Source organism: Carassius auratus, chromosome 9 (assembly GCF_003368295.1).
Source record: "Carassius auratus strain Wakin chromosome 9, ASM336829v1, whole genome shotgun sequence".
In the NCBI taxonomy this organism is placed as follows: Eukaryota; Metazoa; Chordata; class Actinopteri; order Cypriniformes; family Cyprinidae; genus Carassius; species Carassius auratus.
The window spans coordinates 20,271,291-20,298,916 of record NC_039251.1 but is presented as its reverse complement, the minus strand read 5'-3'; the positions used below and the strand labels follow the sequence as shown (position 1 = coordinate 20,298,916).

At 35.5% G+C, this 27,626-nt stretch overlaps 2 protein-coding genes across 2 annotated transcripts in view; both read left to right on the top strand.

The window, feature by feature from the left end:
- The window catches only part of LOC113108675 (parathyroid hormone 2 receptor-like), a 70,035-nt gene that overhangs the window by 28,243 nt on the left and 14,166 nt on the right, over window positions 1-27,626 (top strand). Inside the window, 3 exon segments of the mRNA XM_026271949.1 lie at window positions 3,212-3,365; window positions 11,468-11,528; window positions 18,429-18,495. Of these exon segments, the coding sequence (XP_026127734.1) occupies window positions 3,212-3,365; window positions 11,468-11,528; window positions 18,429-18,495 (282 nt within the window).
- On the top strand, window positions 22,949-26,595 carry LOC113108674 (uncharacterized). Its single transcript, XM_026271947.1, has 2 exons — window positions 22,949-24,463; window positions 24,516-26,595. The coding sequence occupies exons 1-2, from the start codon at window positions 23,297-23,299 to the stop codon at window positions 24,525-24,527; spliced, it is 1,179 nt and encodes a 392-aa protein (XP_026127732.1). The 5' UTR covers window positions 22,949-23,296; the 3' UTR covers window positions 24,528-26,595.

The window sequence follows — 27,626 nt, the reverse complement described above, 5'->3', positions numbered from 1 at the left end:
GAGACCTGCACGAGCCGCAGTAATGACGTGGCGTTTGCATCAACGGCAAGATCTTTTAGTATTTGCCGGATAGTGGAAGGGGAAACAGACCAGAACTGCTGCATTGCTGAAATGGCAGAGAAGCAGGTCAGCTTTGTTTTTTTTTTTTGTTAATCTGTTAATTATATTATAGCCTATTATATATTTTGAGTGTTCCTATTAATTTTATTTCTATTTCTCTCAGTTCACAGAAGCACTGCAGGTGCATAATGCGATGATTGAATCCTCATGGTCTGTTGTTTATGCTGCTATTTGCACATATAAAGCTAAAATATTACTTTCTAATATCACTGGTTAACAATCGACTAATGAGCTTCATTTGACGGTCAGGAAAATAGCATAAATTAACAAAATGCTGTCATTCTATAATTTTCAAATTACAAAGTTCAGGTAACTCTAAAAATACATCGTAGACACTCATTACATTCATATTGATAAATTCCAAGTTATGCATTGAAACAACCGTACAGCCAATTTTTTGTCATACGTTCGTGTCATAAATGAGGCCCACTGTGTGGTGGCAAGTCGTGGGAAAACAGTGTGTGCGTTGCCTTTCTTCTGATCCCAACATTAGGAAAGAGTGAATGAACTCTATTTTTAATGAAGATCCAGACAGTGCCAGTAAGAACTTGGTCCGTTGTTCACTTAATTTTACTGTGGATTCATCTACAAACAAGGCGCAATTCGATGCAGGATTTTCAAAAAGATTGAAACTAAAAGACGATGCTGTGCTTACTATATTTGATCCAACAGTAATGATGCAACACACGTGTGAGTAACTGTTTTCATTACGTGGTCACTATTGCTTTGTCTCTTCTTACAGGTCGTTTGATGAATCGAGTTATTTTTGCGTTTTTGGCTTAAATCACAGCAGCACCCATGTACAATGAATGCACGCTGTCAAACTTACACAACTATATGCCATCAATACATTTTGTGTAACTTCTGAGCCTACAATCTGCCCCTCTTAGTCAAACAGAGCATTCTGATGAGGGAGGTAAAAACAGTAAATAGCTTATTACTTCTGAATAACTTTTTTAATGTAAAAATCCTGATAAAATTATGTCGACCTCAGAGAACAGTACAAAAACAAAGGCAGTTCATGACCCCTTTTATGGGTTCTATTGATTTCTAAAGCACCTTTTGGTTCCCATGCCTTTAATGCATATATTGTGTAAAGCTGAAGGTATGCATAGATCAGATTTTCTTCAGTTTTTTCTTAATTTTTGAAGTGCAAACCTACAATTTAACATTATGCAATTGCTAGTGACCAGACAGAGAATAACTGAAAAGTCATCTAACAGACAGCTGAAACTAGATGAACACACTCAAAAGAAATTTAGTACACATGTATTTTGGAACAGAATTATAGATGATTCAAACACTTCTCTTTTTTTTTAATTTGTTTTCTCCTTGGCTCCACTTCCAGTAAATATGTTATGTTAGGTGGGGTTTTTGTGTTTTTTTTCAGGATTTGAATGAATAAAAAGCTCAAAGGAACAGTATTTATTTGAAATAGAAGTCTTTTGTAACATTAGACGTTTCTATACTATCACTTTCGATCAATTTAATAGATCCAGCATTCATTTCTTTACTAAACTGTTGAATGATAGTGTATATAAATCCAACTTACTCTACAGATTCAGATTTTTTCATAGGGGCAAAACAATCCTACAGGCACAGACACATACTTTTTTTGGCAGATCCAGGCACATTGCAGAGGTTAGGGAGGTTTGAGAGACAAGACACTATTCTTTAACATGACTGATCTTCTTCTGTCGGCTTCTGAAGTGTCCAAGAGTCCTACTCCAGTTCCTAATCTTATTCAGGTGAAGATTGAACTGTGTCACAGGTAATGTTTTCCAAGCAGTTTCCTATGCTTTAACTACTTTACTTTCCCCTTCTTTACTCCTTTCACTGTTATTTGTCTGTTCAACTGAGTGCAACAGTGCAACATTTAACAGAATATAAATAACAATGAATTTATTCATTTGATTAACAGTGTTCTTTTGATTTTCATCAAAAAGCACCCCAGATTTATCATTTTTTAAAACATCCACTTAACCCAGAGTACCCAGTGTACACAGTAAGTCTTTGAATGCTCCTTGAAAAGGATGCCAGGCTTCATGACTTCATGAGATTGCCTGAGAGAATACCAAGAGTGTGTGCATCCCCTCTGGGCTTTGATTCCAAGATATTGTCAGAGTAAAACAACCTTATAAATGTGCCTGATATTAAAGAGAGAAATAGCCATCCTAAGTAAGCTTCGATAATGTTTTGATGTGGGATGTGAAATCCCTTTTAATTCAGTTCATTGGTTTGGAAATGCTTTAAGGCCATTAACCACACATCTGTCATGGTATTGAGCTAATAGCTTCATTAAAGTGCAGCTCTCCTGCTATAGCATACAGCCACTCAGCTGACTGTAGTGAAAGCTTGTCATTTAGTCACACTTCCACTGTCCTAAAGACTGTTCCTGTCATTTCACACTGACATTGTGTCATTTAAAAAAAAGATAGTGAGCTAATTATTCTAAAAGAGTATTCGTGACTTGGGCATTTTGTAGAATATAACAGGGCGGACTTAAAGGTGACAGTTCAGCTTTTCTTTCATATGTGGAGCACAGAAGAAGATTTTTTTGGTTCATACAGTGAAAGTCAGTGGGGTCCAATTCTATTTTGATTTTCAAAAGGTGAAACATTTTTTATAATATCTTCTTTTATGTTCCACAGAAGGTCATACAGGTTTAGAAGAATTTAAAGTGTGCGTAAACTGAATTTTCATTGTTTGGATATCACTTTATTTTAACGAAACATTTTTGTCTCTGAATCAGTGTGATCATGTACACGCATTTAAACAAATGCGAGTATATAAGAGAGTTTTTGGTTTGATCTAAAGATCTAAAGAACCCCATGTGATTCTATTATTGGAACCAAATCAGGAAACCATACAAAAGCATATTGGTTTGTTTTGCTCTTCTGTCTTATGTCAGTCTGAACTAAGGCATCTCAACTGAAGATTGTTTATCTTGGTAGCCTCCAACTGAGATTGGGAAATATGTTTGTCACAGCAAAAGTATTGCTCCCCAGCCACTATGTGTTTAACTGTTTAATCAAAACTGCCATGTTGTGATATGAGTGTTGACTTTTTTGATCTGGGTTTTAATTTTTAGATGGGTTGTAAAGTGACTGTCTTGCTGTTCATCTATTTCCTGGCTACAAACTACTACTGGATCCTGGTGGAGGGCTTGTACCTGCACAGTCTCATCTTCATGGCCTTCTTGTCTGACTCTAAGTACCTGTGGGGCTTCACTTTGATCGGGTGGGGTGAGTATATCATGGTAGTGATTGTCCTGGAAAAAGCAATTTGTGAATATTGCAGCTTCTGTTGGGTTTGTAACATTTCTAGAGAAATGAAATGCTGCTGCTGGTGTTTTTTCCTTTCTGCCAGGTATCTGGTTTTGTTCATGGATCGCTGTTTGACATGTAATTGTACTCTCCTCAAAGAACAAGGCCAATCATTTTTCCATTCATATTTTCATTTTTGACTGCCTATAGCTGGCTGCTATTATATAGTGACTATTGTGTGAGATTGTGTGACTGAGAGAGATACTGTAACAAATATATATCAGCACATGTTGTAAACAGTTATTTTCTTTTCTGGATTGCTCTGTGCATTCACATTTCAATAACAGCATTTATATGAAATCTTTAAAATGACTTTACTCTCACTTTTGACGAGTTCAACGTGCCCTTGCCAGTATCTTTTTTGAAGAAAAAAATATTGAATCCAAATTTTTTGAATGATAAGGTAGTATATTTATGGTGTATTATAAACAGGGCCGTGCACAGACCTTTTGAGGGGCATGTGCTGAAACTGAAAAAGGGCACCCCCCCCCCTTTTTTTATATTAAGATTATTTAGTAAGCCTGCATAAAAGGAAGAAATGCTCACATCTTCATGACAAATTCAGTAACACAAAATAATAGTCTCAAAAGCTTTAGATTTATTCACGATTAATAACATCCATAATAATAATATTAGATAATATAGATAAACAGGGTTTTAAGGGCTTCTTTAAACCTAATACAACAGCAACCTTCTGTGAGCCATGTATCTGGCAAAAATTTGATACTGTGGTGGACCAGGGATGTTGGTCTCTTGAAGGTCTCTTATTCACTACACTTTCCCTAAAATAAGCCAGCAATGAAAAAATAAATAAAAATAGTGTGAAATGTACAGTTGCAGTGAAAAGCATTTCTGAAGGATCATGTGACACTGAAGAGTACTGAACTGGAATGATGCTGAAAATTCAGCTGTGATCACAAAAATAAATTACATTTTAAAATATTCAAATAGAAAACAGTTATTTAAAATTGTAAAACTATTACACAATATTACTGATTTTGCTGTATTTTGGATCAAATAAATGAAGCCTTGGCATGAATCATGAATTACATTCTGCATGATAAAATATAAAGATTTAAGTGATCTTCTGAAATTTTTTTTTTAGTTACTACTACATTACTGTAGTAAAACCATGTTTTATAACATTTTATACAGAGAGTATACAGAGAGTATACCATAACATGATTAGGCTAAATGTTAATAAATTAAGTGTATCAGCAATCATAAATCAAAGAAGAAATTTCTTAGAAATATGTTATCTAGGTGACGAGGATCTCTCGTCGCTTTGTGTAAGTTCCAGTACGAAACAGCGCGGGGGCGCACCTGTTTTGATTTCCCGATGGTAAAAACAAATTATATGTTGTTGTATTACTTATCAATATATCGTTTTTGACCAGCGAATGTGTGCAAATGTGATTTTTTTTTCTGTCCGTCATTAAAACGGCGACGGCGCCTGCCGCTGCCGGGATCACATTACATTTTCATCTAGTTTACAAACTAGTTTTTTTTAGCTATATAGACGGAGCGCTCAGTTTTTCCTGTGGTAAAATGCATTTGGCCAAATTAGCATTTTATAAAAGATGAAATGCTACTGTATGCACAGTCTATTTAAGTGTTGGCTATGTATTGGCTATGACTAGATGGCAAATGCTAGCCCTCTCTCTCAGGCGACGTCCCACATTTCTCAGTCAGTCAGTCAGACATCAAATAAATAAAATATGAGCCTTTATAGACAGTGTTTAGTAGTACTTATTCAAACAACAAGATATTTATTTACCCTTCGCAAAACTTTGTTCAGCTCAGCTGTTGTCTACAGTGCGGCTGATGTGGAACTTCCGTTGATTCAATGAATATAGAGGGGGCGGAGTTATCAGCTTACTGACAGCTTGAGGATCGAATAAGATTTACACAAGCTTGTTTTAAGAACTTTAATTTGGTAAAACAGACAGACAGGCGTAAAGGGTGACCAATAACATTGATTAAAAAAAAAAAAAAAAAAAAAAAAAACACCAAAAAAAGGGCACTTCAGAGTGTAAGGGCAAAAAGGGCATGTGCTCTGCACAGGTTGAGCCCTACCTGTGCACGTGCCTGATTATAAAAGTAGTTTTTATATTAAATATACAGTATTTCCCTCTGCATCTTATCTGTAGCATGTTGACAAATGGAATCACATTGTAATACACCGTAATACACATCACAAAGGAAACACAGTTTACTGAACTGATTGTGAAACCCATTGTGAGCCAACAATAAGGAACCTGGTGGAACAAAGAAAGGTGTATACTGAGAAGAGATGAATAGAGGAAGGAAACCGCAGAGAGGAAGTACATAGAAAAGCTACAAAAAAACAAACAAACAAAATTCACTCTAATTGACCATACAAATCATGATCTGTACTTGACAAAAACTGAACAGAGTTCAGTTCAGTCAAGTATTGCCTTGTTTGTTGTTGTTGTTGTTTTGTATTACTGTACTTCGTAACTCCAAGGAAAAGAAGCCTGCAGAGATATTGAGCCACTTGCATGCCATGCAATGTTCACTCTACCCTTTTCTTTAACCTGTGGCTTAAAAAGAAATGAGAGGCTTTATAAATACATATTCTACATCTGCAGAATCATGTAGAATCAAATGATCTTTGTTTTTGGAACTTTGATAAACAAGCTTTTACAGTGTTTCAGCAGTGTGTTTATAGTGTAGCAAATACTAACAGTATTAATGTGATAATTGGCTGGTGATAAACATGTTATCTGACAAAAAAAAAAAAAAAAAATGCAGTACTTCATTATAAAATAAATTTGATCTGTTTGGCAAAATAAAGAGTTTGTTCTGTATGTTCTGCATTCTGATGCCTCCACATTATATATAAAAAATGACATGTTAATAAGAAAATATTAACTTAAGGTTCTACTTTGTTATTTATGTGGATAATAATGTAGTATATTAACTGTTGGAAAATATGGTAAGTTCTGCAGTGTGACATGATAAGCTCAATGTAAAAAATTGAATTGTATTTTAATTATTGCACATGAAGTTTTCATGACCTTGTATTGTCTTGAGTTTTATTAAAAAATAATGTCATACTGCACAAGCATTCCTAATAAACTAGTGAATGCAAAAACTAGATCAAAAGGGGCAATAATATAACAAAAAATGAATTGTGACAATTCCCAGCATGGATTTTATTATAATTATTAGTCATACTTTTATCTTTTAAAAATATTTATATCGAAGTGTTTAGCCTCAAATATCGTTATGCATTTAGATGATAGATTTATTGTAAATCTGCTAATTGTCGTAAATTATGTTGCTCATTACACATTCCTTTCCTGAAAAAGACAAAAACATTAACAAAATGATCAATTGAGAGATTTTTATTATTATTAGAGGTTTAATGAGCCCTGAATATCCAACGCTATTTTACAACCAATTCATACGTATTTTATGAGGTGGCTAATGTGTACAACCTCACATGATGACATGTACGATTTGTCTAGACCTCAATGATGGGAAGGTTTAGGAGCGGGGCTATGTGTAGGTCATTCATACTGTCACGATCATTACATGGAGTGCTCATGAACTTTTGTAGAGGGCACTCCAATCAGGACAATTCCACACTCACCACCAGATGTCACTTGGACTCTAGCACCTCTTATCTGTTGCACCACACCCTAACTACATTTCCCATGAGTCTCTGCATCACAATCACCCTGCCACACCTGCACATCATTCCTCAGTCAATCTCCTTGCCACACCTGCACCTCATTTACACACACATATAAGCAGCACACTCACTCTTACTCTCTGCGAGGTCTTGATTTGCTGTGTCTGACATTTCCGAGCGTTTCCCTTGTGTTTGATCTCTCTGTACCTGACCTTTGGATTGTTTATGCCGACTCTGATTCTCTGCTGCCTGCCCCTGACATCTGCTTGTTCCTGTTTTCGATTCTGGTTATCCCTATATACCTGACGCCGTTGCTGATCATTGCCTGTCTGACCATTTTCATTAAAAGTTCTGCACATGGATCCGAACATCTCTGTCTCATCATTACACATACAAATTCCTATGAATTGTGCAACTTGTAATATGCATTTGATTTAGCAAAAATTGCATGCATTTGTACGAGTGTGATCGTACGAATTAGCCACCTTGTAAAATATGTATGAATTGCCATGAGATCATGTTGTATTATGCCATATTTTAGCCAGATAAACTCAGACACTGATGCAACATAATTCCTGTTGAAAACAGTGGTGCCTGGTGCAGTTGTGCAATCTTAAGTGACATTGTCACGGGCCGGCAAAGAAAGAACAGGATCTGGGTCCAAATGCAGGGAAGTTATACTTTAATAAGAACAAAAAACAAAACAGAATCAAGGACAAGAGCAGAATAGGAAAAAGGCAAAATGCAAACACTACCAAGATCTAACAATTAACATCAATCTAACCAGACAGAGAGGTGTTAGAGAGGAGAATATATAGTCCATGACAATGAGCAACAGCTGTGTGTGTGATTGAGAGACCGGTGTGCAGAGTGAAGGTAAATGAGTCCGGGAGCAAGGGAGAAACACAGGTGTAGCAACTAAAACAATGATGAGGTAACAAGAGAGGCAGGGTAAGAAAAGAGACAGGAAAAAAGCACATGGCACAAACACAACACTCACAGAAGACAGTGACAAAAAGACAGAGGACTGTGACAATTATAAATGTCTTTACTGTCACATTCTTTATATTCTTACAGAACAGAATTTATATTAAATATATTTTCCTCTGTTTACTCTTATCAATAGCATGTTGTAGAATGGAATCACATTGTAATACACAATAATACACACCACACCAGAAACACAATTTACTTAATTGACAGAGAGGTTAAATGAGCTCTGAATATTGAATATCCAATTTTTCAGCCAGCTAAACCTTGACAGTGATGCAATACAAAGATGTTTGTGAACTAAATATTAACAGGGTCTCATTCCATTTTTTTCATCACCTTTCTTGTCAGAACAGTGTCTTATCCTATTACAAAGACAACAAAACTGTCTCAACTGCTGGCAGCATAACTGTTCTCTGCATGGAGTTCATATTATTAAGTTAATTCAGTGGGGATGCTGGTGGCCAGCCCACGTATATTCTGCAGCTGTTAAGGTATTGTTTATCTAGGGATGCAGTGCTTTCTTTCTATTGCTGAACATACAGATCCCACCTCAGAGATGGCTGCCTTTTGAATCTGTATCTCATGTATTCCTTTGAGAAATGTCTACATGGAAACCAATCAGCTATTATTCATAGCGAGTGGTATTCGTACCCTTCTCTCCGCTCCCACACTGAGAAACAGCACAACGATAGCTCACGGCAGTTTGTTTTGAGAGGTTGCTTTCTTTAAGTGGTTTCAAGTTGAAGTGTTCTTTATTTATTTGTCATTCCTGTTTGATGTGTTCCTACTCGAAGGGCAGAGATAGAAGCACCTTTGATATGCAGATTCCCTGTTCTAGGAGCGGCTGCTCACTGCATTCTTGTGAATGTGTTTGGCATGGCTTATTAATGACCAACGGGTTAAGTCTGTGAAAGTAGTACACAATCATGTCACAGTGATTGGGTTAATATAGTCATAATGAGGCAAAATCTTTTGTGGTCAGAGGATAAGTGATTCATGTTGTGAATTTGATTTCATTTACTTTTCAGTGCCTATAATAAAGGCACAATGAGGGTGTTACATAAAGGGCTCATATTTATTTGATAGAGCCATTGCTAAGAGAAGGAAACTAAGCCATGCTGTGCGATGCAATAATTATTGTGGCAAAGGAAAATTTGGTCTCGGAATTATTTAAAGAGTTCAGGAAAATGAGGACATGCCTGTCTTACCCGCATTCATGTTTTCCAAACCTGTATGATTTATTTTTTGTAAATGTAAAAGGAGTTTGAGTCTGAGGTTTCCATACTCTGCACTATAGTTGAATGCTGAAAAAAAAATCAGACAAAAGATGTTTACACCTGCAATATCACAGTTGAATTTGGAATAAGGAATGTCCATTTTATTTGGATTTAAAAACTAACATTTTTATTATTGATCAAATTAATATTCAAATATATTGTATGCTGCTGAATATATGTTATATTGATGCATCTTTACACTTCTAACAGTTAAATCAACATATGTTTTCAGAACACTTGGTGTATATTGCATAAGTTGTATGAAGTACTTTTATGTTGCTTTTATTTGCCTTTTTAGAGCATGAGACTTTTTTTTTCTTTTTTTAAGAACTGCATAAATATTCTTTAAAATATTTTTTGTGTGTTCCACAGGGGGAAGAAAATCATTGAAACAACAGGAGTTAACAATTAGAATTATTATAATTTTTTCGGTGGACTGTACCTTTAAAAATTGATTCAATAGATGAAAGTACAAATTCTGTGACAGTGGGATATTCATACATAGATTGACTTCTCACCTATTGCCCGAAATTATAGGAAAATGTCTTAATGACATTTTCATGCTAGCAGATCATATCCAAAACAGCATGTGTTCCAGTTGAAGTTCATGAAATGAGCTCCATTCCTTCGGTGGTATCATGAAGAGAATGTAGTATGAGTCAGGGCACACATTATTTCAGCGAGATAATCCCAGACTCCCACAGTTACCCTATCATCGCCATGGGAACTGGTGTCTGAGAGGAGGGCACCCTCGACGGACACGCTTACCCTCAGAACCAGGCAGTTTTGCTTCTTGATATGCATGATGTGTTCATGGTTTTTCTGAGGTTATACCATGCATCTCATCAACAGGAAGCAAGATTTTTCATTTAGTGGCTGAGCCACTCAAGATTAAATATGCATGGTAAAAATGAATTAATATTAAAATTTGTTGAATAATACCATCATTATGGGTTTTCCAAAAGCAGAGAAATACTTAAAAGTAAATTTTTGTATTATTATGGTTTGCATTTCAGCATCCGAGTGTCTGTGGGAACAATGTTTCACTTTTGGTCTTAACTTTACTTTAGAACATATCATTTATCAATATATATCATAGTTTATCAATTTTAAATAAATTGAGTAATTATTGTTCAGAAAAAAAAATAACGATTAAAGATATATATATATATATATATATATATATATATATATATATATATATGATGAAATATATAACTGAAATATAAACTGAAATATATATATATATATATATTTTTTTTTATTATTATTATTATTATTATTATTATTTCTTATTTACTCTTTATTATATATATTTTTTATATTTTTATAAATATAAATTAAATACATGATACACTGTCCCTGTATTCCTGACTACATTATTCCTGTCAGCTAAAGATTTGAACTTGATTTTGTTTACTGGGCTGTGTAATGATGGGCATATAAAAACCATGATCAGAATCAAAAATGTGTTTTTTTTAGCTAATTTTTGAATTGATTTTGAATTGAAGTCAACTACTGAAAGTAAAATAAATACATTTGACATTCTGCCAAACTGAAATATTCAATCAAGTTTCCGATGTACCAGACAGAACAGATGCGCTTCCTGACCAGTGTGTGGAATGAAAAACACTCCATTGGCAATAAGTAAACAAGCAGTATTTCTTATTGAGATTACTCCACATGATATCCATCTATGAGTGCAAATCTCTGCAGGTGCTCTTGAAACCCTGGGGAGACGTTGAAGGTTCAGTCATGCTTCAATGCTTCCTTAAATAGACATTTTAACATCCATTTATTAATGTTAGCTTTTATTGATGCCATTTATTGTGTTTTACAGAATGCACACTAAATTACTAAACTAAAATAGCATTGGATAGTCCACATAATATCAGTGGATGTGATGTCAGCGAAGTTTCAGTTCTCCAATTACTTCACAAATTCAGTTTAGTATCATTAGATGTATATCTGATATTGAATGTGTTGATATTAGATTGATAAAATTACCACTAGCTTTACCATAATTTTCACTTACAATTCAGTGAAATAAAGTTAATTGAAATATACCTTTCACCTTTGTTTCATTTCAGGTGTTCCCGCTGTTTTTGTTGCAGCTTGGGCAGTTGTCAGGGCAACGCTGGCAGATGCAAGGTAATTTCATGTGTTTAGGCCACATTTATACTAGTTTTAAACTATCGTTTTAAAACAGAGTTTTAGAATTAAAACAATCCACTTTTACACTGGAATTTCAGCTGCATTGCAGAAATCAACTCCGTCTACACTACATAACTGAAAACACATGTCACGTGACCATTCATGCACACTGGGCATGCACGTAAATGTGTAAACAAGAAGTTAGTTGCTAGTCACTGGCAGGTTCAACAACGAGCATGATGGTGAGGAAAAGCAATGATGTTTTTGTGTGGACAGATGATGAGGTGGAATTGTTACTCAAAGTAACTAATGATTACAAGGTGGCCGAAAATGTCGATTGGGAGTCATGCCAAAACAAATACAGCCACATACTCGACAGAGACATGATAAGGTTACACAGTCATCAAGGATATGCAGAGATCACATGGGCAGCCATGCCATCGTCATCGCCACGTCTCCGTTTTTGTCCATTAACACTGAAACGCAACCCTGGAGTTTTCAAACTAAAACAGGGTCAGCAGAGTTTTCAAAAGTCTCAGTTTTAGAACGTGGAAAACACAGAGTAGAGTAAACAATAGGCGTAACCGTAGCAAAAGTTATGACTTTTAAAACGAAAACGCAGTAGTGTAAACAAGACCTAAGACTTGACTTCAGGTCCTGATCATATTTGTAGAACTGAATAAAGGGGCGCATATGGTAGTGTTTGTGAAATATATTATGGGTAAATATACAGAATGGTGATCTTGGTGATAAAGCTGAGATAGATTATGTCTATTTTAGCATTTTTATCATATTTATATGCACACACACACACACTTACTGTCCACTTTATTAGGAACACCTTGCTAGTACCGGGTTGGACCCCTTTAGCCTACAGACCTGCAGTAATTCTTTGTGACATAGATTCAACAAGTTGATGAAAACATTTCTTAGGCATGATGGATCCATGCTCTCATATTCTTTACGCCAAATTCTTCCCCTACCATCTGAATGTCGCAGCAGAAATCAAGACTCATTAGACCAGGCAACGTTTTTCATATCTTCTATTGTCCAATTTTGGTGAGCCTGTTCGAATTGTAACCTCTATTTCCTGTTCTTAGCTGACAGGAGCGGGACCCGGTGTGGTCTTCTGCTGTTGTAGTCCATCTGCTTCAGGGTTTGATGTGTTGTGCGTTCAGATATGCTATTCTGGATACCTTAAATTTGTTGTAACAAGTGGTTATTTGAGTTACTGTTGCCTTTCTATCATCTCTAACCAATCTGCCTATTCTCCTCTGACCTCTGACATCAACAGGGCATTTTCGTCCACACAACTGTTGCTCACTGGACATTTTGTCTTTTTCAGACCATTCTCTGTAAACAGTAGAGATGGTTGTGTTTGAAAATCCCAGTAGATGAGCAGTTTTTGAAATACTCAGACCAACCTGGCACCAACAACCATTCCACGTTCAAAGTCACTTAAATCGCATTTTTTTTCCCATTCTGATGCTCGGATTGAACTTCAGCAAGTCGTCTTCACCACATCTAGATGCCTTAATGCATTGAGTTGCTGCCATGTGATTGGCTGATTAGCAATTTATGTTACCAAGCAATTGAACAGGTGTACCTAATAAAGTGGCCGGTGAGTGTGTGTGTGTGTGTGTATATATATATATATATATTAGGGGTGTAACGGTTCACAAAATCCACGGTTCGGTTCGATACGATACACTGATGTCACGGTTCGGTTCGGTACGTTTAAGATACAGCAAAATGTAAAAACATCTCAACTTTTCAGAATGCCGCAAGCGCACCGCGGGTCATGTGACAATAACTAACCAATCAGCTTCATCCTTTCCCGTAACAACGTTGAAAGATTAGCCAAGATGAAGGAACAGCTGATCTTAGTTGTATATGGATTGCAATTTTGAAATAAATTTAGTAGCAGAGCTAGCCTACTGCAAGCGATTTTTAGAGCTGCAAATCCATTTATCCTTTGCTGAAATTTCCGCGTCTTCATGGAGAGAGCACGTCATTGTTGCTTAGCAAAGGCAGACGCCTCAGGGGCGCTTCTGCCCGAGCGCTTTGGAAAGGAGGAGAAAGACGCGCCTAGCGTTTTCCACGCGTTTTTAGGCACGATATGTGAACGTCCCCTAAGGCGCTCGCTCACTCAGCACGCGCTGAAGGCTCGTTGCACAATTTCTAATGCATTTAACAGACCAGAAATAGAAGATCCTCCAATAACCAACAGGTCTGGTGTTTGGGTGCACTTTGGTTTCCCTGTAAGCTATAATGGTGATGATAGAATGAATGGTAAATAGTAAGGTCTCATACGATGATGTCTTTTGCCCTGTTTGAGTCAGTTGTAAATGTCTGTCTAAATGCTACTGGGATAGTTTGTTGCGTGTAGCCTATGTTTCTCCTTTTTTTCGTCTTTATCCCAGATACTGACACACTAACGTGATGTCGGCATAAATGAGTTGACATGTTTCAAGTATTCCCGCTGGTTTTTCTTTTTCTTTCTTTTTTTTTTATTCCCGCTGGCAGATGCGACCGTTGTTTTTTTATCCACCACTCTCTTGCCATCACCATTATAGCTTACAGGGAATCCAAAGTGCACCCAAACACCAGACCTGTTGGTTATTGGAGGATCTTCTATTTCTGGTCTGTTAAACGCATTGGCCACATCGTACCGTGCATGAACTGCTCGCTCACTCAGCGCATACTGAGTGTATCGCGTATCGTTACACCCCCAATATATATCCACATACACACATACATATACATATATATATATAAAATATCTTGCTAATATTCTATTTGATATTATATACTTATATGTATGTGTGTGTGTGTGTGTGTGTGTGTGTATAATATATATGTGTGTAAAAAAAACCAGCCCTGGTTACAAAGAAGATGAAACATTTTAATACTGCAAAGTACATTTTATTTTTTTACTATACAGAAAAGTAAATAAAAAGTGGGCACATAGATAGTCTGCTAACACTAAACAAGGAAAATAATAAGTGTGTTAAAATTGCCAGAGTATTGTTTAGTACTTTATGTTTAATTTGTATAGTTCAAATGTGAATTATCATTGATGATGTGGCAACGCAGAGCTAGAGCTAGTTAGAAATTCATTAGATGAGTCAGTGTTTGTCTTGGATCTGTAAATGTTTGTGTTCTTATGTTAAAACGTCACTGGAGTGTTCAAGCTGTTTATCACCAGATCGTCTTAATGAAGTGGTGTTTTCAACTCACATTGATGTTGGCCATGCCTGAGGCGTTATCTTCCCCTGTTTTTTTTTTTTCAAACACTCACTGAATGTCATTGTCTTACTCCCCTCGAGAGCACAATTTGCATTCTTGTAGCTTATGGTATAAAAGTAAATGTCTTCAAGCTACAATTTACTGCTTCTCAAGGGGAGCGTACTTTATCAACATAAGGTTTTGTGTTATAGCTGTAGTCTTTTTTTTACTAGTGTTGTTAAGATGGCCTACTTTAACTGAACACAAATAGTATCTTTATCTTGATCTTTAGTGTATCTAAAACTAAAAGTCTCACTGCATAATACATTTCAAGAGGGGCACACACAGGTGTCACATGACAACGCTTTTGCAATATTAGGGAACATCACAAATTAGTTTATATTTTTTTAATGCGTTTCAGAACAAATGTTCTCAGAAATTAAGGAAACAATTAATATTGTTAACCCCAAGTAGCACAAGGAGAATATATTAATAAGACAACAATAGAGGCTGTTTATAAGCCTATTAAAAAGACCCATCTGAAAATAAGAAATGAGTAAAGTACACATTAAGCGCAGCAAAATGTTTTTTTAGATAACAGCAGCAGCAAGAAAAAGCCTCATTTACACTTTTTCCCCAATCAATTTGACACATTTTTCCAAACTCAGGTCACCATTCTCCAAACAGTGAACACAGTGATCGGAAAACACTTTGTAATTGTCCTAGACAGATTGTATGTTTACATTCATTCCATACAAATTACAAATCATGCAAATCATTTTCTCAAAACAATGTGCACAAAACTCAATAGTTACAATACAACACAACTCACCAATTCTTTAAAATATCCAGGAGCACTAAAGGAGGACAACAAACTAACTTAAATTTTTTCTCCTATGATGCAAACGCAGCAAATATTTAGTGTAAACAAACTGCAGTTAATTTCTTTTTCAGATGCACATGAAAGTCAAGATCAATACAGTAATTCAGGATAGTCCATGTATACAGCAAACACACACACACGTGTATATACAGTTGCATAATTTTGTGTTTGGATGGCTGTGCTAATTGTTTTACATTGCATTACATTGCATTGTAAGTACATTGCATTGGAGAAAAGTGTCAAATCGATTGAGAAAAACTAATTTTAAGGCTGAGAAGGAAAGGGGAAAAAAAAGGTTAAGTAAAAAATTACGACTGGTTGAGATGACTTGGGCCACTTAAAATAAATTTACAGTGGCTATTTACAGTGAAAATAACATATTTTCTTAGCGATATATGCAGTATTTTTAACGATATGCCATTTAAAGTAAGCTGCAATAGCTATAGATACTGTTTACACTGTTAGAAAAAAAACATCCTGCTACATATTACAAATCATCTGCATTTCAGTATTATAGTGCATTATAAAACAGTACGCAATAATAAGATATTGAGTGTAAATTATAATTTAAATGCAAATTATTAAATGGATGCCACCTTATTGGCACAATAAAGCCCTCCATACATCTACCCTAACCCTACCCAATAAAATAATTTTCTGAGTTATGAAAATACTTAGAATTCTGTTTCTTTTTGTCATATGCAATTTAAGTATCATATGTATTTTTTGGAAAACAAATACTGTATTTTTTTCAGCTATATAAACAATTTAATCTAAACTAAAATACATTAAATCAAGATTGTGTCAGAAAACACAAAACAAGAACAATAATTAAGTAATTGAATCATTTGAAAATAAATTAGACTGTTGAAATGTTTAATTTCTTTTGAATTAATATCCTTTGTTATTAAAGATAAAAATAGCTTTACTCTGACAATCTAGTTGATCTCTTATTCCACTTGAGTAAAAGCAAACGAAACGTTCATTTAGAGAAGGCGAAAAGTGAGCTGTCAGTCTCCTGGCATTTGTCAGTTGTGAGTGATGGTGGGTTAATGGCTTTCTGCAAGACCATGAGATATAACACTCTGAAAAGCAAATGTGAAGAAGATTACATGTATCATCAAGCAGATCTGATTTGCATTCTGGTAGCGTGATCAGAGCTGAGGTCATGAGATTGATTCCCAGGAAATACACATGCTGATATAACCTATGAATACATTATAACTCACTCCGGCTGCCAAATGAGTAAATATGAATGTTGTCTTGGTGTTTGATATTCAACATTCATCTCAATATGTGTGTACAGTATTTATTCTGAAATATTACCTATACATATTTTTTTACCTATACATATATTTATTTTTAATAAAACATCTCTAAAGACACTGTAGAAAATAGGTGTTAATTGAAACAGTAAGAACCGCTTCTCAGAAATGAATTAATCCTCTAAAGAATATTATAGATTTTGTGTTTGCACTCTTTTGTAAAAAAATAAATCACGATGCAAGTGAAGCAGGTCTATTAAAGCAATCTTCAGGACACTTAATATTCAATTAAAAGTGTGTTACTGTAAATCATTGAGGTGTTCACAGTATTTGTTAACTTTGCAGTATAGTCAACAAACAATATAAAACTCATTGCAAATCTTCAATATACAGGTGCATCTCAATAAATTAGAATGTCGTGGAAAGTTCATTTATTTCAGTAATTCAACTCAAATTTTGAAACTTGTGTATTAAATAAATTCAGTGCACACAGACTAAAGTAGTTTAAGTCTTTGGTTCTTTTAATTGTGATGATTTTGGCTCACATTTAAAAAAAAACCACCAATTGACAGATTATGAGCTATATGAACTAAAATATATAATGAGACCACAAAGAAAAATGTTGTTTATTTGTGATACATGTTTTTTCAAAGTACAAACATTATCCACAGTAAATCACTGTAACATACTGCCTTCTGTGGCATATCGCTTCAGCATATTCATATGTTGTTGCTGTTGTTTTTCAGATTAATAAACATCTGGTCTGAATATTCAGATTTAGTTTTTTTTCACATCATTTTTGGTTTAAGTGTTGCCTTGTACACAAATATTGTTGAAGTCTGTATGCTGTGCAGCTTGTTTTATTTACTATTGTTATGTAAAAAGCAGTGACGCAGTATAATTTTATTGCATCCTTGTCAGATTTCATGTGACAGAAACAACAGCACTCTTTCATTTGTTCCTTTATGTGAAAGTATTGTGGACTATGACATGACTATGTGGACTACTACACTGCCTGCAGTACCCTTATTTAATAATAGAGGATAAATAAAAATAAATAATTAATTACTGAAGTAATTAATAAAGAATGTTCATTATGACTCTAGTTTTTTTTTCTCCAGACTGCATGCATTCTGCTTCCCTTGCAGTATATCCTATTTATGGATATCCTCTGCACCACAGATTATCCATTCAGCTGCACATCATAGTAAACATTTGTAATGGGATTATGAATGCGAAACAAATTGGTGGTAAACAAATGGAAATGAGTTTTATAAAGCACCATTTTATAACGAAAGGAGTGGGTCAGTGACTTCAAGGAAAGAGAGAGACTAAACTAGGTCCTTTTGATCTGTACAGAATGCACAGTGAAGTACAGTAGATGTGTTAGCACTGCCTCTGGGACTGGAAACTTATCTGCCTCTCAGCCACTGTCTCGCTCTGTGCTTTTTAAATATCTCCCGAATCATAATCCATGTGTGCTGGTTAATTTATCATTCGATCTGTCTTTAATCTGTGCAGATGCTGGGAGCTGAGTGCAGGAAACATCAAATGGATCTACCAGGTCCCCATTCTGACAGCCATTGGGGTGAGTAAAAGTGATGTAAAAAACTGTCAGGCTCTTAATAAACACGGCATGAGAACTAAGCGACAGCCTGGGAAACAGTTCAAAGACTGAGGCAATTTTCCCTGAGGAGGGAGAAATCGTCTAACTTTGCTCTTTAACTTAACTCTTTTCTGCTATTCACTACTGCAAGATGAAAAGCACTTTGGCAAAGAAGGCAAATGTCAGAAGAACTGGCAAGATCATTACCGTAATTACAACGTGCATGTATGTGTTTCTGCCAGTTCTGCCAATTACCGGATACAGACAATAACATGATTCAGACATGGGCACAGTCAGGAGAGTCCGAAGTGTCTCAGCGGGGGTGCCTCATTTCGTCTTTCTAGTTCATTATGATCATTTAGAAATGATGAATTTTAAAAATGGAATTTATTTAGCACTTTTTAAATTGAAGTGATGATTTACAGCTGCTGCTTTAACTATTCAGATACTCGACTGCCAAGGTAACATTAGCCATGCATACATGTAAGGTAAGTACAGTGACACCAAATATATATACATATATCAGACCAAGTGGTGACTCAGAAATAAATCTTGGTGTTTTTGCTCTGAAAATGTGTTTTTAGTTCTCCTCAAGTTCACACCATTTAACTCATAGTGACCATATATAGTTCACATTAACTGTGAACATACTATACACAGTTTGACAATCAGTATTTAAACAATACATTTATTACACAATATACTGTTTAAAAGTTTTTTTTAGAGAAATTATACTTTTGCTTTGACTTTTTTATTGTTACAAAAAAAATCTAATAAATGTTGCTCTTTTCAATTAGCATTAAAGATTCCTAAATATTAATACTGTTAATGTTAATGTTTTTAACAATAATAAGAAAAGTCTCTTAGCACCAAATATAAATATTAGAATGATTTCTAAAGGATCATGTGACATTGAAAACTGGAGTAATGGTTACTGAGAATTCAGCTTTGCCATAAAAACAGTGAATTATTATTTTGCAATATACATGTCTGAGTTCCTGTGGCTTAGTGGTAGAGCATTGCATTAGCAGTGCAAAAGGTTGTGGGTTCAATTCTCAGGGAACACACATACTGGTAAAAAAAAAAAACCCTGAATGCACTGTAAGTTTGCTTTGGATAAAAGTGTCTGCTAAATGCATTAATGTAACTGTTTTCTCCTGTATTTTTGATCTAATAAATGCAGCCTTCTTGAGCATGACCTGCTTTTTTACATCTACATATATCTATAACAGGGTCAAGGGAGTCAGTGCTTCCTTAAGATATTTGATGAGAATAAAATTTGTTGTACATAAATAAAACAATGGCAATATTATAAAATATATAATTAAGAAGTGTATGCATCCAACAGCAACACCAGCAGGTAAAATTACAGCCCCTCTCTCGCTTCCCCTGAGCCCATTGATTTTTCACAGACCCGCAAAGCATGTGGTGAGTTTGGTGGGGGGTAATTGAGAATGAATAGGGGAAAGTCACATGAGAGGAGGCAATATGACTGGTTATATTTTTATATTTCGGCTGTGATTGGTGCATGTGATAAGTCGTTAATGTCAAAATAAGACTTGAAATGGTCTATGACCACTATTTACCGAATGAAGATCTGAAAATTAGAAAAATTGTTAAAAGTTAGCTGTTAAAAAGAATAGCTGCACAAAAGTTCACAAATAAAATTTATTAAGTTGTTACTGCCTTGAGTTATTATTTGGGAATAAATGCAAATGCTTTTAAAAGCACTAACTAGATTAGATCAATTTGTGGCTTTATTAAATAGAATGTGGATTACACTGTTAATGTAAAAATATAAAAATCTGATTGTTTTTTTTTGTTGTTTGTTTTTTTTTTTCTGAGAGTGCAAGTAATGTCTGTTTAACCGATATGTGCTTAGGATATGAATTTACATTTGATTAAAGAAAGAAAGAAAGATAAAAAGAAAAAAAATCCTGGCTTCAGAACCCCACAATATATACAGTGAGTCAATATTATGCTGATTATGCAGTCAACTATAATTTATTTTGCTTCTGAAAATGACAGCTGCTTCTCAGTCAAGGCTCTTGAAATTGACTTAATGCCTCTTTTTTTATTCTAAAAGCTACACTTGTAGCTAGCACTGAAATTTAATTTACTCATCCTTTATCACTCCAGATTCAGTTTTTCCTCAGCAAAACATGGCTATAACCAGTATTGCGTGGTCCAGCAGTTTGATGCTTGCTCACATGATACCATCGCTTCTGTACATCCGTTTCCTCACAGCTGTTGTTGATTGCATGCTGCTAGCTGCTTTCTGGGTAATCTACTGCCATCCAGGTGGCAGAGAGGGTCAGAGCTGATGTATTTCTGAGAGCCCTGTCGTGAACAGAGAGTGATGGATTCACAGATGCTAAAGTAGCTGAACTGGCTGGCCAGGCGAGAGAATCGTGAGAAAGAACTCTGCCATTTCCGCAGAGTGATGCAAGTCAAAATGTCTAACTAAATGTAATGGTGCTCTCTGGTTCTCCCACTAAGGTACAGAGATGCCATATGGCAATAATTCAATTCTACTCATTTCCTTGTTATTCTGAAAAATACAATATATGGCAATAAAAAGGGCAGGCCTTAAGGTCGACAATGATGTGCTGTTTTTTTTTAAAGACACATGACATTTGAATGTCTGTCCAAAGAAATTTTCCCCCGTCACCCTTACAAGAAAGACACCTGTTGAATTCCTCCAGAAAGTGCTCTCTTAACCCCATTTCCTCATAACCTCAACTGTTCTCAAGGGTTTTTTTTTTTTTTTTTGTGGCAGCATCTTTAAGGAAATTAGATATTTTCATCCACAATTTAACTTTATCTAATGTAGTTTTACTGTAAATAGAGAAAATGTTAATGAATTAATATGGCAACGCTGTACCACAGTGGAATTGCAGTAACATATATCCCTATTGAAATGTTTAATAGATAGTAGCATCAATATGATTGCAGTTATTTATTTTAAGCATTTATTGGAGTATAGTTGTTTTTATGTATACATAGCAAAATATTTTCTTCTTTTCAGAAAATGAATACTGCAATATTTTACAGAAAGGCTAAAGAAGGCTAATAGTGAGAATGAATTAGCCTTCAGTGAAGTTTAAATGATAGAGGTCCACTTATTTTTGGTTTGCATGTAGTTCAGAGTATATAAATGTATAAATTTAGGAAATGTGCATTTAAATAGAAAATAAATCATAATTTTTAGATAAACTACTTTTTTGACCTTTTTTCAATGTGGTTCAGTGTTGCCATAATGCAATGTAAGATTTGTATAATTGAAGCTATTTCATGTAACAAAATCTTTTCTAAAAATGATTAATGACTAGAAAATAATGCATACCATAGAAGGTCAACAGCTTAACAAGACGTTCGTTGTTCTGTAGATTTACTGTACATTCTGTCATCATATAATGATCCTCATGCCATTCTAAACCTATCACTTTCTTTCTTTTGTGAAACAGAAAAAAGTTTCAGCTTTTGTGCAGTGATATTGAATATATAATAGGCTTAATTAAACTCCACAAATGACAAAACAAAGCACCTAAAAATTGCTTTAAGTTTGTTGAAAAGACCAGCGTTGTTGGGTGCGTACAATAACCATATGGTTACCCATTAAATATCTTCTTTTATGCTCCACAGAAGAATGTCTGTCAAAGAGGTTTGAAACGACATCAGGGAATACATTTTCAAATAAGTCCAGCTCTTACTAAAGCCTTCATATCACCAGGTGTACCTGGACAGTACTGAACATTTTCCTTGAGTCAGCATGAGGTGCCTGCAGTCTTCAATTATGTTTTGGCCACATCCAGTCACCTAGATGATGCCATCATGACACTCTGTGAGCAAGAGAGAAACTGCTCTGACTGCAGATGCTCCTCTGCATGACCAGTTTTATTTTATTTTTTTTTCTTGGGATAACAGACTTTTTTCTTGAAGGGCTTTGGTTGTACTGAGACCATGTTGAGTCATGCTGGCAGAGGTGGAGCCAGGACTTTTGACAGGCATGAGTGGACCAGGACCAGTAATTCCTTTGTGGTTATTGAAACACTAGGATGTGCTACCATCTATGGAATTTACTATTTTTTACTTTGAGCAAACAATATCTATCACTGTTTATGTAAATTGCATAATTTTTTTACACTAAGTGTGAATAGACTGTGACAAATAGCATAATTCTATTTACATAAATTGCAGTTGTGGTGGAGGAATAGATATCTAACAGATTACTGACATGTTTTGTTCATTAATGGATTTTCATTTAAAAGGATTTTTTTAAGGCGTTTAGGTGATTTTATACTCTATGTAGGAAAACACGTTATAATCTTTTTCATCTAAAGCTTATGCCTGGCTAATGCTTCCGGTCTGAGTGAACGCTGGCGTGTGTATCGGCCGCTGCTCTCCGGCATTTTTAGACTTTTTTAAAAGTTTTAAAAAGTTGTTTTTTTTTTTTTTTTTTTTTCCTGCAAATTTTTAAACTATTTTAACGAATTTAAAAGGATTTGAAAAAGGACTGTCCTCACAGGTTTGGAGACTAAACTCACATCCGTTCTGTTTATTCTGCTGTTTCCTGCGAAAGACGCGAAACAGGCTTATCTCAACTGGTTCTTGTCGTCTGTTCATGGTTTGGAAACTATGCAACTGACTTCTCTGCCGTTCTTGTCAAGATCTTCACGAAAGGACGCACACCAGGGTGATACCACCTGATTCCTGTGTTTTGTTCGTCCATGGTAGGATTGAATGTCCACTATTAACTCTGGATTGCGAGCGGAAAATGTAAATGTTATCCCTTTTGTTTTTCTTGATGTGTTTGACTCTCCCTGCTGATCATCGTCAATTTCAATCAGATTTTCTCTGTCTGCCTGCATACTCAGACCATTGTTTTATCTTCGATATGGCTTTATACTATTCATCATCCGACTTGCTACGTTTAAAATCCTCGTACCGCCTGCCAGTCGGAGTTTATAATCAATGTGCTGCCCTGGGAATTACGCGTCGACCACGGTATGTGCATCGTGGATCACGTCGCTGTTATAGCAGTTTTCAGATGGCTTCTTCTGACAGTCATGTTCCAGTCATCTGGTCTTCTCGTCGTCATCAACTGAATGATCTAAATGATGTAAAACGCGGTGTTAATGTAAACAATCTTAGCGTGTTAAAATACACTGCCAGTGTCCCGTTGGAAAAGACTGAAATCACCTCCATAAAAATGGGTCTCTTAAATGCACGATCTATATCTAACAAGGCCTTTATTTTGAATGATTTTATGATGTCATGTTCGCTTGACTTTTTCTTTATTACTGAGACTTGGTTGAATCCTGGTGATCAGATGGCTTTGGGTGAGTTGACACCACCAGGCTGTGACTCTTTGAACTCTCCTCGGACCGCAGGACGAGGAGGTGGGGTTGCCACTGTTTTCCGTAACACTTTTAAATGCAGACTACTATCCACACAAATCTATTCGAGTTTCGAGGTACAGCTACTAAAGATTGATACTCTGGATTCTTTTTTCTGTGCTTTGGTATATAGACCGCCCAAATGGAATAAGGATTTCATCCAGCAATTTTCTGATTTTCTCTCTGGTTTGATGTCTCGCTGTGATAAACTTTTGGTCCTTGGGGATTTTAATGTCCATTTATGCTGCCCATCAATGCCATTGGTTAATGAATTTCTTTCTCTTATTGAGACTTTTAATTTAACACAACATGTTTTTGGTTCTACTCATATGAAAGGTCACACATTAGATCTTGTGTTATCATTTGGTATTTCAGTATCAAATCTGGAGGTTTCAGATGTAGGTATTTCTGACCATTATTCAGTGGTATTCGATGCTGTTTGTTCTTATATCTATCCAATCTCTTCTCAGCCTTTACATTATGCTAGGTCCATCAATTCTACAACTGCAAACCTTTTTTCAGAATTTTATTTATCTCATGTTACAGACAAAATCGATGGAGAGGACATTGAGGTGCAGGTTGAGGTTTTTACTAAGTCTTGCACTTTTGCTTTAGATTGTGTTGCCCCTCTTAAACTAAAGAAACACAAGGGAATCTCTCAACCTTGGCTAAATAATGTAACACGCACTTTTAGAAAAGAATGTAGAAAAGCTGAACGCAAGTGGAAGAGAGATAAACTTCAAATTTCATCTGAAATGTTAAAAAATTCTTTGGCTAACTATCAGAAAGTAGTAAAGGAGGAAAAAATGAAATTTTTCTCTAAGGTAATTTCAGATAATGCAAACCGGCCAAAAGTACTGTTTAACACAATTGATTCCATTTTAAACCCCCCAAGGAATGTCATGAGAGATGCCACACAAGAAACTTGTGAAGAATTTTTATTGTTTTTTACTCAAAAAATTGAGAAGATCAGAAGTGAAATTGTACCTTTACAATCCTGTTCATCAATTAATCCTGCGCTGTCTAATATTTTTTCAAACTTTGAACCGGTTTCCTCAGCGCAGTTAGCAGATATTGTCTGTAAAATGAACGGAGGTAGTTGCAGACTGGATGTTCTACCTACTCATCTTTTTAAAGATGTTTTCTCTACTGTGAGTTCTAGCCTAACAGCTATAATTAACAGCTCTTTGATGAGTGGAGTAGTACCTAAAAGTTTCAAACATGCAATTCTTCATCCCTTGTTAAAAAAACCTAATTTGGATCATACAGTCCATAACAACTTTAGGCCAATTTCTAAATTGCCTTTTATTTCCAAGATTTTAGAGAAAGTGGTCTATTCGCAGCTATATTCATATCTGAATACTTATGATATTTTAGATACATTCCAGTCGGGCTTTAGGACCTGTCATAGCACAGAATCTGCACTGCTCAAGGTCACTAATGATATTTTATTATCGTTGGACTCCGGATCACATGTTGTTCTGGTTTTATTGGATCTGAGTGCTGCCTTCGATACGATAGACCATGAAATTCTTCTCAATCGGCTGGAGTGTTGGGTTGGTGTCCAGGGTATAGCTCTACAGTGGTTTGCATCATATTTAAGAGACAGGACAGTTGCTGTGAATTTGGGAGACTTCTCTTCCACATTGGCCCCTTTAGTTTGTGGTGTCCCTCAGGGGTCGATTTTGGGACCGTTGCTGTTTTCTCTTTACATGCTTCCTCTAAGCGCTATTTTTCGGAAGTATAGTATTTCATATCACTGTTATGCAGACGATCTCCAGTTTTACCTTCCTGTGAGCTTAGATAAAACCTGTTCACTGAACAAAGCACAGGAATGTTACAGTGACATTAAACTCTGGCTATCTAGCAACTTTCTCCAATTAAATGAGAGTAAAACTGAGGTTTTGATTGTAGGCTCTCCCGTCTCACCTGCCTTTCCTGATCATTTAGGATCCTTATCCCTAAAGACTGCGAATCATGTAAAGAGTTTAGGGGTTATTATGGACTCATCACTTAACTTTAAGAAACAGATTGGTGCCGTTGTTAAAGGTAGCTTTTTTAACCTGAGATCAATTGCTAAAGTAAAGCATTTTTTATCCAGTAAGGATTTGGAAATTGTGGTTCACTCCTTTATCACATCTAAGCTTGACTATTGTAATTCTCTATATATTGGTCTTCCCCAGACTTTGCTTGCCCGCTTGCAGTTAGTGCAGAATGCAGCAGCAAGGCTGTTAATGGGGGTGAGAAAGAGAGACCATATTACTCCTGTACTACAATCCTTACATTGGCTTCCGGTCAAATTCAGGATTGATTTTAAAATTCTCTTGTTTGTCTACAAGACGCTGTCAGGCCTTGCACCCCAGTACATCAGTGATCTTATTGTTCCTTATTCTCCTTCTAGAGTCCTCAGGTCTACCGATCAACGGCTTTTAAAGGTCCCTCGTTGTAGTCTAAAATCAAAAGGAGATCGAGCTTTTTCTGTAGTAGGTCCCAAACTCTGGAATAGTCTCCCATTCCATGTGAGGTCAGCTCCATCGGTAACAACTTTTAAGTCCTATTTAAAAACGTATTTGTTTTCTTTAGCTTTTGAATAAGTATGTTTATTTTATTGTATGATTTTAATTTTATTAATTTTGTAAAGCACTTTGGGGCAGCGTCTGTTGTTTAAAAATGTGCTATATAAATAAAGTTGCTTGCTTGCTTGCTTGCTATGTATCTTCAAGGATACAGAGGCTGGCAGGTAACTGTACAGCTGAAAGATTAGTCAGACATCAATGCATTATATATAATAAATTGAATCTTTAGTAACAAAACTAGGTTTGAGTAGATGTTTTTTTTTTTTTTTTTTTGGGCAAATAATTATTTGAAACTGAATCACAATAGCCATTTAAAGACCCACTAAAAACTGGATTTTGTTTTTATATTGATTTAATATTTTTATTAATTTCCAGAGGTTGTAGGTCTCAGGTTGGCTTTGTTGCTATTGTTTTTGTTTTTTACATTTGCTATAATATTTGTACATTTTCATTATTTGTAAATGGAATGTACACTCATTAATAGATATTTTGTATTAATTGTTATTTAGGGATTATACATGCTGTTTGCATGGCATCATATCAAGCATTTGAGGGACATGTTTATGTGTAGATCTCGTGTGAATACATAAATAGACCCGCTTGCATTAGTTGAAGGTTTTAGTATTAGCCGTACTGGTGAGGGATTAAACTGTGTACATCCAACTGTTCTAATATCTTTTGTGCACATCAAGCAAATGTTGTATTCTGTGGGGATGATGAAGCTGCCTCAGCACGACTACTTTTATCCACAGCCTTGTTTAACTTGTGCCAGGCAGCACAGCTGGACTTCTCCTTACAAGTTACTTGCACGAGGCGATTGAAGTTTGTGTGGTTGGTGTGTGTGGTTGTAAAATAAATAAATAAATGATTCCAACTTTAAAATGCATGAATTTTTTTGCCCCAGAAAAAGAAGGAGAAGAAAAAAAAAAAGACTAAAAATCACTGAACGGTCCTCAGTTCCATTTCAGGCTGATCTGCTCAGACACTGAAATGATGCCATTTCACGCTGTGTCATTTAGGTTCACACATTTACACTGAAAAGATTAAGCATTTAATAATTTTTTGAGAGACTTATTTTTAGACATCTCACATAATTTGAAAACCTGTTTTGTAACTACTGTATATGATTGATAAGGCA